The sequence below is a fragment of the Triticum urartu genome, chromosome 7, assembly GCF_003073215.2.
Source record: "Triticum urartu cultivar G1812 chromosome 7, Tu2.1, whole genome shotgun sequence".
NCBI classification, from domain to species: Eukaryota; Viridiplantae; Streptophyta; class Magnoliopsida; order Poales; family Poaceae; genus Triticum; species Triticum urartu.
The window spans coordinates 710,797,660-710,811,007 of NC_053028.1; the positions used below are offsets into that span (position 1 = coordinate 710,797,660).

The 13,348-nt window shown below is 44.0% G+C and overlaps 1 protein-coding gene across 1 annotated transcript; it reads right to left on the reverse strand.

Moving 5' to 3' along the window:
- Positions 1-2,670: 2,670 nt before the first annotated feature.
- Positions 2,671-13,046, reverse strand: LOC125519582. The gene is made up of 15 exons (XM_048684337.1): positions 13,041-13,046; positions 12,606-12,915; positions 11,673-12,326; positions 10,972-11,258; positions 9,940-10,227; positions 9,645-9,818; positions 8,178-9,138; positions 8,011-8,099; positions 7,486-7,590; positions 6,246-7,388; positions 4,823-5,530; positions 4,529-4,724; positions 3,759-4,409; positions 3,549-3,629; positions 2,671-3,066 (listed from the first exon to the last, which is right to left on the reverse strand). The coding sequence occupies exons 1-14, from the start codon at positions 13,044-13,046 to the stop codon at positions 3,553-3,555; spliced, it is 5,649 nt and encodes a 1,882-aa protein (XP_048540294.1). The 3' UTR covers positions 2,671-3,066; positions 3,549-3,552.
- Positions 13,047-13,348: the final 302 nt, after the last annotated feature.

A 13,348-nucleotide genomic window follows, 5' to 3' on the forward strand; every position in this document is an offset into this window, starting at 1 on the left:
ATGACTGACAAAACCAAGAACATCCAGTCAAATAAACAAGTGATATCAGCAGGTTGGCAGCTATAACCTACAAATGACTGAAGTCTGTGCAAGCGGGGTATCAATCGATTGTGCACACGGTTGCAGCAGCGTCTCCACTCCCCGCACATCAGCAAGAGAAGGGACCCGGATGTGGTTGAACAGGTAAGATGAGAGAGAGGGGACCTTGACGACGGGTCGGAGCTCCATGGATGGCGGCGCGGGAAGGAAGGGGTGGATCCTCTCCCTACACGTCGATGTGGAGAAGGAGCCGACCATCGCGGACTAGCTCAACGACATACCGGATCCAGAAGAGGTCGTGGCAGTGCCCGCCTGCTCGGCCTGGGGGGCTAGGGAGAGAAGGCGAGGGAGAGGGGGCACCAGCGGTGGGGGGTGGGGGGGTGGCGGCGGCTGCGAGGAGGAAAGGGCCCAGCGACCAGGCGTGGACCTGGAACGAGCGCACCGGCACCTTTTTGATTTGATTAGTACCACACCGCTCGCTTGGAAACGTTATGTAGCGGCTTAAGAATCATGGTAATGACGTCTTGATCGCCGAGGACAACATTGACTGGACCAGCTGAGCTATAGCTCTGTCGAGGCATTACCAGATGAAGCATTGACTGGACCAGCTACTTATAGGCTAGCTAGCTGAGCTATATAGCTCTGCTGAGGTAAAATAAAAGCATTCACTGGCCTGGCCAACCAGTGAAGTAAGTCTTTTTTTTCTTTTTACCTCCCCTCTTGCGCTAGGACTCAAGTAAAAAACATCTAGGAGTAATATTTTCGGTTTTGAAGGTTTTGGTCGAAAAAAGTGTACAGACCAAACACCGTAAAAGTGATCAAACCTACAAATATTTTTCAGGCCACCGAAAACCCACACCTGATGTTAGAGGAGATAGAGATGTATTGGTAGAATTGATGATATTGCTTGAGCCTCGTGGGCGTATATACTTATATAGGAGTACAATGATCAACTTGGAGTACAAGACAAGATAGGAACAAATCCTAGTCTATCATATACTTCCTAATAATCAATATACTACACACCTGAGACCCTTGTATTTGAGGGCTCAGAGGCCAAACTAAGGGTGCATCGTATACCGGTCAATGCGGGCTGTGGGTAGATTTCTTGCCTCAAATGTCACGGACCAGCACCAGAGTCTGGAATCCGGCGAAATTTGTCGCATCCGGTCCTTCTCCGCCGTCTCCAACCATGCACGAGTCGATCTAGCAAGGTCCCGATCCAATTCCCTTACTTTCCCCTCTCGTATTTGTATCACAACAGCCCTTCCAGTCCTCCTCCGTCGTCTCCGCATTAGAGCTTTTCTTTAGACATACAAGGAGATTGAAAATACAAACACCCACTTTCAGCTTCAGGAGGATCTCATTGAGCACCATTGGCAAAGGGATGGACCGTAACAATCTCATTTTTTATTTAATTCATGTGTTACTTGTATTTGGGACAAGTTTTATATTGCATTATTTAGTTTGCTTCGGTGATTTGAATAATTATTTGTAATGTGGATGATTGTTGTATTGTGTTGGTATTGATAATTTTTCTAAATAATTATTTTGTAGTGTGGATGATTGTTTTATTTTTGTGGTGTGGTATTGATATTTGCGGACCGGTGGCAGCGGCGCAAGAGCAAACCCCGCAAAGCCGACCCGTAAAAAAAAATATTCCGCGAATACCCTTTTATACAGGTCCGTTTTGTGGGGTCTGTCTCTGCGACCGTCTGCGCTGACCCGCAATGTCGTTTTTTCGCGAACTGCAAACGCGTTTTATGGGTCAGCGGAATATGGGATCTGCTAGTGATGCTCTTACAGTGTTAAAATCCCCCCGTGCTCTTGGGACCAAAGCGATGGGTCGAGCCAAGACGATGGATGAGGCCGGTTCTCTCCCTCCGGGAGGATTTTGAGGTACTCCAGAAGGACAACGCATCGATGCAATCCGACGTCTCAGTTTGCAAGAGGAAGTTACTACATGCCATCAGCGCCAAACAAGGTGACGTCTCTCAGCAAGTAGGCACTAGAGTAGAGAAGGCGGTGATTGATTGGGTCAAGCAATTAGCACTGTCTTAAGTCCATAATAGTTAACTTACCGTTCGGTTCCCCGTTTTTTGATTTCATTAGTACCACACCGCTCGCTTCGAAGCGTCTCTAGCGGCATAAAAATCCTGGTACTGACCGCTTAATCGCCGAGGAAAGCATTGACTGGACCAGCTAAGCTAGCTAGCTGGGCTAGCTCTGTTGAGGCATTACCAGACGAGGCATTGACTGGACCAGCTAATTAAATGCTAGCTAGCTGTGTTAGCTCTGCTGAGGTAAAAGCATTCACTGGCCTGGCCACCCAGTTGAGTAAGTCTTTTTTTTTTCTTTTCAAGTCTTTTAACATTTTGAATACAAGTGTTTTCTCCTAAGATAGTGAATTTTCTTTTCAGTAAAACCCACTATATTATATCAGAAAATCAAATTGTTTTCACACAACAAGCAGTGTTCCCGTTCTAAGACAAACACTCGAATTCATGACATGCTTGTCTGGTAAGTACTCCCTCCGTCCCATAATATAGGACTGTCAAAAAACGTCTTACATTATGGGACGGAGGGAGTACCGGACAAGGCAACCTCATCCGTTACTGAAAACCAAGGAACTGAGCCAGTGCCAAACTCTTCACTTTGAGTTGCCATGTGATGCATCAATCAATCTGGAGCAAGGTTGGTCTCAACCCTGAACCAACTAGGCAATCAATTACCATGCCATGCAAAATAATCACAGCAGCAGGCATTAGTGGATCCACAAGCGCGCACGCTTTAGATAAAAACCCGTTACAAATGAGTCGCGGCACATATATCGGGACTCTAATTTGCATCATCGTGCGCGTGCTCAGTCTTGACGATCGTCTACTCATGAGACTGACCGACACGAGAAAGTGTCCATCCCATGGAAGAAACAAGCATGCAGTTGCATTACAGGTTACTCATGAGATTGACCAAAGCTTGCACGCGACCTTCTGTTGGAGCTCTTCCGCGAGCGCTTGGTTTAGTCATCTATACAGCAAATGATTATATCAGTTAGACATCAGCCATCACATGAGCATAATGTTTCTAAAAAATGATTATTCAAGAGGCACATATCGCAACATTTTTCATCTCTTGGTTACTGGATATCATGAAAAGTGTTAAAGAAAATTGATTGTTCAAGAGGCACATATCGCAACCCTAAATTTTGTACTGGATATCATGGAAGAACAATGGATTGGCTCATTGTGTACATGACGGCTCCAGTTAACAATCTAATCTTTAACACTTTCATCTCTTAGTTACTGTGAACTACTAGTTCTGAAATATTATTTCAGTGAGTTTTCTGTTTATAAATCCGCACTTGAGACAACCTAATCATTTGTCATTTGCACCTGAGATAATGATATTTAAATTATCATCGGTAGCTTTGTAATGATGCATGCTGTCCTTGATATCTCTAATTTTTCAAGCAACCTGTTACACTCAGTGTCGAGGAAATGTGAACGTACCGGTCTATTCATCGTCAGATAGGCATACCACATCTACACGAGCGGCCACGCCAGGGGGATCACTGCGCAGCCCAAGCTTTCCTGTTAGCCATTCATCCAGCGATACTGAATCAGAGTCTGACTCTGGCGTGCCTGATGCGGAAGGGCCAACACCCCTACTTGGCAACACATTCAACGCAGCTGAGGCAACGCTAGATGTCGTAGTCAAACCTCGCGGTGATGTTAGTGGCAGAATGGGATTTGGAACCGAAGATACGGGCGACAGCAGGCGTGTTGGCTGTGAACTTGATGGCAGTGGTAGAACCTGCTGAATTTGATGTGAGCTTGATGGCCCCAATGGTGCAGGTACAGTGGGGTGTGAACTTGGGTGCAAGCTTGACACTGATGGGTTCCCTGGGGGAACTGCCTGTGGGCATGATTGTCTTATATTTACTGGAGTCACAGGGGTAGACCGTGTCCTTGCAGACGTGCTCTCGAGCCAAATTGGAAGCTGCTGCTGATTTGCATGTGCCATCGAATGCACCTGTGGAGGCAACCTGTACTGAAGATGAGGAGCAGGTGCACGTGTTACTTCACTCTGGACTCCAAAGTTTCCCCGTGGCAGAACTGGCACGAGACCAAAAGTACTTGATGTTGATCCAGTGCTTTTTAGTACGGAGGGGTGAGGTGAAGATGGCGATGATGATGATGATGGTGATGGTTGATCGACCTGTAATGGTTGGACATGATGCATCTGCACTGGTGGTCGACCAGCTGTCGACGATGCAGTTGGTGATGCAGTCGATGCCGCCGCTGAAGGCCTCATGGGAACTTGCTGAGAAGCCTGTGGTCTCTGGTGATTTGGAGGGCTGTGGGCTCTAGCTGCAGATTAAAGTAATTAGATATTAGTGATAGAGATTTGGGACGGATGTTTGAAAATCATGTCAGCATATTCATTTAAAGGACATCAAATATGATTGCCTATAGTCAATACTCAGTACCTTGCGCTCCAGAAGAAGATATGAATTTAGCCCGAAAATCGTCAGCTAGTGACTGGTTGAGGATAACTTTCTCACATAAATTATCAAGCGCCTTCCTTTGCTGAAGATGAGTGGAATCATTTTCTTCAAGTAACGAATTATACTTTTGTTTGACCTTCTCTATTTCCTGGCTACACTCGGTCATAAGTTGTGATTGCTGTCCATAAGTGAAAAAATAAGAACAAGATGAGAAGCCCAGAACTAGTGTAAGAAGTTCACAACTAAGATATACATGAGCTAGAAGAAACAGCAAACCTTTAGTTCGTGGGCTTTATTACGTGAGTCAATGTATAACCGTAATCTGTGCAACTCATTTTTCAGTGGTTCATCACCAACTGGTGGATGATTAAACATCATTGGAGCCCCCAGAAAGAGTTGTGCTGAAGAACCCGGTGCGGCCTCGGGTTGATGACTTGGTTGACACTGATCAGGGCTTGTTCTTTCAAGCGGAATACTGGACAGTGGAACCAATGGCAAACACTGAGATGATGGTACACGAGAAAGTAGGCTTGATTGTTCTACATCTCTTTGTGAAAGCACAGTTGGCACCATACTTGGTTGTGAAGACTGAATTATCAAATCCGTCGGAGTAGAAAGTTCCCTGGATGCTGATGGTTGCATTTCAGGTTGCAAAGTCTGTGCGGGTGTTATACCAGAACGGTCTACTTGTTCTGCCTCTCTTCGTAGAAGTGGTGCTGGTGCTACAATTGGTTCGGCAGACAGCATTACAAGATTGGCCTCAGCTCCAACTTCCTTAGACATTTGCAAGGAAGTCTGGCTGGGCACAGGAGCCAGAGTCTGTGATTCCGGTGGATCTGCCTGAGTATTGTCTCCATTGCAGGTGTTAACTTCCATTTCAGCATCTCCTAAACGTCGGTCAGTCTCTCCCGGTAATGGTTGTGAACCCACACCACTCTGTTGCTCAACTTGTTCGGTCCTTCTATTGTCACCACTTGAAGATTCCTGATGTATGTTACAGGTACATATGATTAGTGTCATAGGATACTAACAATAAAACAGTCAAAAGGAATACTGGTGTAACCATAATGTAATAAAGTACCATGAACTGGAACATGAAGACCATGTGCTCAGAACTGACTCTAATGGAAAGATAAGTGCTGCATCAACTGGGATGTCCACTATTTGGAAGTACGTTCAAGTAAATGGATACACAGTCACAGATGCTCATAGATGAGCCTACTAAACATTTACTTTCCTTTCGTTATATTACAAAATACAAAGAACTTAAATGAGTAATCTACAAACCGTAAAACATGACATAGTATGAAAGGAAACATACTACATACAGTTGCACCTTCTATGCCTAGTGTACTGTACAGACCATGATGAGCAAGTAACTATGCTCACATTGCTACGCTGAAAGAGCAAAAACAACACATCCTAGATGAGCCTACTAAACATCTGCTTTCCTTTTCGCTATATCACAAAGGAAAAGGTGTCTGAAAAATCTACAACCCATAAAACATGACATGAAACTTGAACCAAAGCTTCAATGTGTTATGATCTTACATAAATTGACTGCAAATTAAGTTGGAAGTTTCTGTAAAGAAAAGTTAAGCTGACAGTTCCTACATGGATATTAAACTTATAAAATCAGAAGGACACCACTGCAAAGAACTACGTAGTAAGTATAAGACCTGATTAATGCATGCCCTACCTGATCAATAGAATCAATCGCAGGACTAGAATTTAACTGCTGTTGAACAGCCAGAGATGCCCCTCCTTGAGAGTCGATGCAATCAAAACTATTGCTGATCATGTTCTCTGTCAAACCAATACCTTCTGATGCTAGCCTTCCTTCACTGTGGATAAAAACTTCAGCAGAACCATTTCTTGCTGCTTCTGCATTGATAACATCAGATGGAATCGCACCACGAACCAATGTAACTTCCATCGCTGAGGTTCCGTGCAAAGACTGCGGACAGTTTGCCAAAGTAGCTGTATCAACACAGGAGCTAAAGTGGCTGAATTCCTCGATAGCAAAGCCTGAATCTGGTAAACAAATACGTTGATCAAAAGTATGATCTAGTTGGCCAGATTTTGCTTTGTCAAGGAAATCTTCCTTCAACTGCAACTCCTTAATCCACACCTTTGATTGCTGCGAGTCAAGCTTCTCACGCTGGTACCTCATGTGCTTCAGAAACGCATATAGTAGCACAGTGAACCATTCAACTATTAGCTTTTTTTGACCACCTCTGTCCTCTGGATCAGCTTGAGACCTACGGAGGTGTTCCACAACTATTCTGCATGATTCTCTCAGTTTCACCACTCCCTTGTGCCTGTGCATGTCAAACATTGCCACCTCGTTTGCTTGTTTATCATGGATATTCTTTTCTCTCAAGGAGAAAACCATGTCAACCAAATTAATTCTTTTCTCTCTGATTCTATTAAGAAGTACATCCTTTGATAAATGCTGCTTTGCATGAATCTCTGGAACAGATAGCAGTTCCTTGACTTCCTTCTCTCCTGGTACGATAGCCTCAATCACTAAATCATGTGAATCCTCTTGGTGTGATTTGTTCCCACCAACAGATTCTGCCTGCTCAGGGATTGATTTGTCATTTCCATATTTAGATGAGGTCTGCTGCTGATATGGTGATATGTTCTTTACTGGAATTGATTGATTATTCTCGCCTGTTCTGCGTACTCTATGTGAGAACTCCTTCTTTAGGATCCTTAGCTTGTTATAAACCAACTCAGCGAGAGTTTCACTGCACTCATATTTCAAGTGTTTTTCAGCAAGGGCCAGTGATTCTCTATGATCTACCTGATGCCTTGAGAGAGAAGCAGCACGCCAGCACTGAAATAAAGCATGCAAAGAAGGAGAACATTCATCAAGAACAGCAACATTTAACACTGAACATGTAGTGCAAAATTACAGAAGGCTCTTCTCTAACCAGTGCAATGTTGAATGCATGCAATATGTGCTTTGGCTCCACACTGACTTGGTGATTCTTCAAAGTATAATGAAGAAGTTCATCACATAAACATTGAACACTTCCCTGCACAACATGTTACCGTTCCATCAAAGAATCCAATCAGCTAAAATAGCAAATGATGAGTATATGAAATCATGTGTCTGCATGAATTTTAACCTCACTGGAATGGTAGGGTGAATTACGTTTTGATAACTTGTCTGTGTATTTATTTACTACACATAATGTATTGATGTACAGAATGCTGCACTCTTCAGTTTAGGCACAGTTTATGATTGTTGATCAATTACAGACAACCAAACATTTTACTTCTCTTTGGGATGTATTTGGTTCTTAATATCGTTCTTACAGAACTTTCAATACTGTCAAATTGGGTTACTAGTTCTGACCAAAGGAATATATTGGCAAAAAACTATCACTAGGTATTTGTGACACAGCAAGAATTAAAACATCAACAGAACAATGAGGTCGTTACATTCAGCATACCGGTAGTTCAAACAATTCATATAGCTTTGATAGCTCTGGCTTCAATTTGATGTGAAGACCTTTTTGTGTGTCCTGAAGATGTTCCACCCCTACAAAATGGACTCTGTTAGAACAGTGCATTATGTGCATGAAAAACAGAGCTAATAATTACAGTTACAGCAGTATACCTTGTTCCTGCCACGTGTGGTCAACTGATATTTGATGACGACTAGATGTAGTATTAATTTCAGGCAATATTGAGTCCTTATCTTCGCCAGCTAAAACATTTGCAGATGAATCCAAGGCTCCAGCAATTTTTCTACGTTTGGTACTGGCCTCATCGGCAGGAATTTTCCCTTCTTCCATGTTTTGTATCTTTCTACGGCTTCTTTGTACCGGCTCAGTTATATACTGCCAACGAGGAGACTTCCCATCTAGCAAATTTACCCAGAATTTTGGCAGATCACTATCAGGTGCAGATATCCCACCCCTCTCACCTACTACAACAGTATCTCTAGAATAAAAAGGTCCATTCAGACGAGCTTGTGAAATGGCTGCATTGCTCATCTCAGTGCTGGGATCATTTTTCGTGGACAACTTCATTAAGTACTCCTGAAGTACTTTATCCATGAACAGTTTTTCAGCACCAAAATCATTGCTTAAATATGCATCATTTTTTAGCTCTTCGAGTCTGCTGAATTGAAATGATGCACCCCAACTAAGCAGAGAATGGCTCAGGATAGGCGTTATATTCTGGCCATTGCTATCAAGAATATGATCATGCTTTGCAAGTATAAGAGCCTTTTCCTCCAATGTGCAAGATGAATACAGACGAAAAATGGGCACACATTCAGATTGTGACTCTATGCTGATCCTCTGGAGGACTCTCAAGTCATTTGTGGGATTCCAATCACTACAATATATGATGATGACATCAACTGAAGATAGTTTAATGCTTGGGAGACATGCACGACTATCAATCAAGAAAATAAACCGGTCCTTAGTCGTGTCATTGAACATACTCATTGCACCCTGTTTCTTTTGTACAGCGAGACCACGCTCCACGCGTTCATATGACTCAAAACCATATCTTTGACGGACAAAATCATCCAAAATGTCACCCATTGGATTGCCAGCCCCACCACAAGACTGCACATAGAAGACAGAAACGTCATATTGCACTGGTAAGCTTGGGAAACCTTTCCAAAAGATCATGATATTTAATTCTAACAATGACGAATCACAAACTACCCAAACAACTTAATAAGGGATATACCCGTCAGCAATTAAAATGTACCACAACATGTTTTTCTAACCGATGCCAAGATGTTAGAACATGTGCTTGCAAAATGTTGTTTCTGAAGTGAACCGTATGTGGATTGTACCAAAGAAAGATAAATTTTAGAATCATGACAACGAGGGAAGCCCAGACCCTGAGGAGGGTCAGAGATGCCTCCTTAAAACTAAAGGATTGAGCATGAACTTCTTCCAGGATGAGCCATCTCTAATAGGGACAAACCTAGAACTTCAAATATTTTGGAACAGAGGAAGTAGTAATGAATCACACATAACAGGCATTACTACATAAATTCGGCCAAAATTAAATAATGGAAGCAAGAGATTATTTGAGGCATGGTACCACAAAAAAGGCTCACCTGGGTAAGGATAAGAACTCTCTGCCCTTTTCCCTTGATTTCTCGGAGCATTTTGTCAAGAAGCAGTAGCTTGCCACTCGCACGCACTCCAATATCTAGGATATCAGTTACTGGGTAGCCCTTGGTAAGTGAGGTTTGGAGCATTGCATCTACTAGATAAGGGTGGTCGCAGCACTGTTGCATGATAAGATCAGTAAAGACAGTTAGCTATGCACAATGAGTACCACTGCAGATTCCGTCTCTCCCTACTGTGAAAAGAAGGTATCATGCATGCTCAGAAATTTCAACAGCTAACCTTCCGGAGGGATACAAGAATGTTGCGAAGAGCACCAACACTGTCAGTTTTTGAATGTGATCGAAGTGCTGGTGAGTTTGAAAGTAAGGTATAACAGTACATTTCTAGTTGCACTCGTGAAAGGCAAGCAGGAACCCAATACTCCACAAATTTTGATGAGTCCGCTTTCCGGCCCATTGCAGTGTGAAGTGCGAACTCTGAACAGTCATGAGTTGGCTCTCTAGCATCCATTGCAGGACTGCTTTCAGCCACAATATTTTGTGAGCACAGATCAGCATTCATATGTGCCTGCAAGAATTGATAATGTAACACAGTCCTTTGATACAGATGGTAGGATGACAAGAGAAAGAAAAGCAACATTGCAAATAACAAGCCAACATACTGAAGCAGCAAGGATGTTACAAAAAATCAAGCATATGCTCAAGTTGCTAAAGGGAAACTATACAAAGTATCCTGTCAGGTGAACATTGCGTCCTGCATAAATTGTACTCCCTCCATCGCAAATTAGTTGTCTTCGATTTGTCTAGAGACGGATGTATCTAGACATGTTTTAGTGTTAGATACATCCGTATATAGGCAAGTCTAAGACAACTAATTTGGGACGGAGGTAATACTATAATAAAGTAAGAAGCTCAAGACATTATACGAGATAATGCAGGTGCAAATAAAGAACATTTTGATGTATTACTGGAATATGTGTTCAGTTATTTACTTCTATTTTGCTACTCGAGACTTACGACCTATAAAGGATGAAGGAAAATAACAATGATACTTACAACAATGCTTTGTGATAATGTAAGGTCCAGAGTCGTAATAATTTAAGCCCAAGAGGCGATGTGTGATATGGAACAACAAAAGAACATATTAATCTATTACCAGAATATGGTATTTAATTCTAATTTGCTACTCTGGGGTTAAGACCTGCAAAGTATGAAGGCAGAGAGGACTGGTACTTAAAGCAATGCCTTGATTTCATAATGAGTATAATTAAAAAAACGAGAACTCAAAAGAATAGAAGATGGTTGAGCAAACCTCTGAAATGGGAGCAGATATTTCAACATCAGTTTTCGACCCATCTGTCTCCAATATCACCTCAGGAGCTTCACACTGAGCAGATTTTTCAACATCACTTTTCAACCCATCTGTCTCCAATATCACCTCGGGAGGTTCACACTGGCCAGAAGTATAGCCTTCCAAACAATTATTGACGACTTGACTTAAATGTGCCTTGTCATCTTCTTCATGTGCGCCACTTTCTTCATACCTCAAAACAGAGCCATTGTCTTCCGCGTCCACCATGGAAGCATTTCCTTCATAGCCTTTAAAAGTAGCAGCAGGGAATACATCACCAAAGATAGATGAAGGGATGAAGTCATTGGGATGAAAAGAATTGACATGCCAAAATTTCATTGATAACAAGCTATACAAGGCTATTAAAATGTTAAGTTAGTTATTTCAACATGAGTGCTTTGCATGGAACGTCCTGCATTGTTTTTAGAGGAATACTTCATCCTGACTGAATCTGTCATGAGAACATGTTAAGCTTTACATATTCAGCTATCTAAGATGAACCTACATCATATGCAGCAAACAGCAAAGTCATGGAGATTGGTGTTTGCAACAAACAGACCAACTGTGGTAATGAAACAGGCAAACTAAGCTGTGACTATCATCCCAGTTGATTGGACAAGCAAAACATGAGTTCAAAATCACAGGGAGATCAAGTTAAGTACCAGGGGTTTTTTCATATTCTTCAGAAGATGTCTTGAAGAGACTCGTATAGCTCTTTGCGGTTAGCCTTTTCTGCTTCTTCAACGACCTGGTACCACTCTCGGAAGCATCATCATGCTTATGCTTTGATGAGTTGTGTTCATCAATTTGTCCATTTACGGTTTTGTCGGGAGTAGCCACTGGACTAGGAACTCCATTTGAATCATTTGAAGCGGTCGAAGCTGAAACGGTACTTTTCTTAATTCTGTCGGACGTTCTTGGGGTACTAGCCTTCATTGTCGACCCTTTCAGCTTCTTTGGTGATGATTTTGGGGTATCAGGTGTGCTGGGGTTGCTCCTGCCCCTCGTAGATTTCTGCGAAACCGGTGTGGAGGCAGAACTGACGGTGGCTGTCCCAACGGGGTTCTTTCCTCTTGTTTCCCGGTTCGACCTCCTGAGGTTTGGCTTCTGCTCCTCGCTTGTTTCACACGCGGACGAGCTCCTAGACTCCCTTCCACCGGCAGACGAGGTGGAGGTCGATGCAGACTTGGGGTCTTTGGCATTGGTGGCGGCGCTGCCTTTCCTTGCACTGGCGTCCCCTGCCCCCTCATTGTTCGCCCCTCCTGACCGGGTGTTGGCCATCCGCTTCGGTAGAATCAACGCATCAGGCAGGGCACCTAGAATGTCGCAATCAGAAGCAAACGGAAGTCAGAAATTCGGCAAACTGGCTCCCTGAAATGTATACTGAAATCATGGATCAATGCATCAGTACGCTGAGCACACAAATCATGGATCAACTCATCACAGAATTCTCCAGCAATAAGCCCAAATGTTTTCTCTTCAATCTGCTGTGGTGCCCCAATTGCACACCAACAGCAAACCCAGAGCAGCAAGTATTTCCTCATGGAACAGGGGCATGTAGTACAGTACATCACAAAAGTTGAATTTTTTTTTACCTCGCAGCCGAACAGCTACGGGGTCGAGCCGGCGGGCGCAGGGAGGCCGGGTGAGGGAAGAGGGACGGCGAAGGCGGTCCCGGGGTGGAGCTCCTGTGGCGGCCCGTCGCCTCGGTCGAGCTCCTGCGGCGGCCGGCCGGCCGGTCACTGTGGTCGAGGCATATGGGGGGAGGGGGCGGAGCGGAGCGGAAGGCAAGGGAGGTGGATGGGGGGGTGGAGGGGGCTGACGGGGTTCTGGAGGCGGCCCGCCGGCGGCGACGCGGGAGCGCGCCGGTGGGCGGCTGCCGGACGGCGGAGGCGGAGGAGAACCCTAGAAATCGGGGCTGCCTTCTCTGTCGCCGGGTCGTGGATTGGGGCTCGGTTCAGTTTGGACAGTGGCAAACGTGTGTAATTTCGGCGCAACTCTGGGGTAAAGACGGCTGGCCAGGGAAGCACCTCCATGCGCATGCGCATAATTTTAGAAGAAAAAAACATTTAGATTTGATAATTGACAAGAAAAAAATAGCCAGCTCACAAAAAAAAAATAGCCATTGCAAATGAAAATTGCTGATGGCGCGAAAACAATAGATACGTGAAATGTCATCATGGAAGTAGAACGGGACAACGATGACGGCGTGGGAGGAGGGATGAGGCGTCGGTGCTGAGGCCCTAAATTAAGGCGTGTAACAAACCCATGTAGAAGGGCTCTTCACCCCCCCCCCCCTTTCTTCTTTCTATAATATATGATACACATGCTTGTGTGT

Coding starts and splice junctions, on each gene's coding strand:
- LOC125519582 (XM_048684337.1), bottom strand. Junction 7,591..8,010: donor ATGAATTGTTTGAACTACCG/GTATGCTGAATG, acceptor CATGTTGTGCAG/GGAAGTGTTCAATGTTTATG. Junction 5,531..6,245: donor CGATTGATTCTATTGATCAG/GTAGGGCATGCA, acceptor AACATACATCAG/GAATCTTCAAGTGGTGACAA.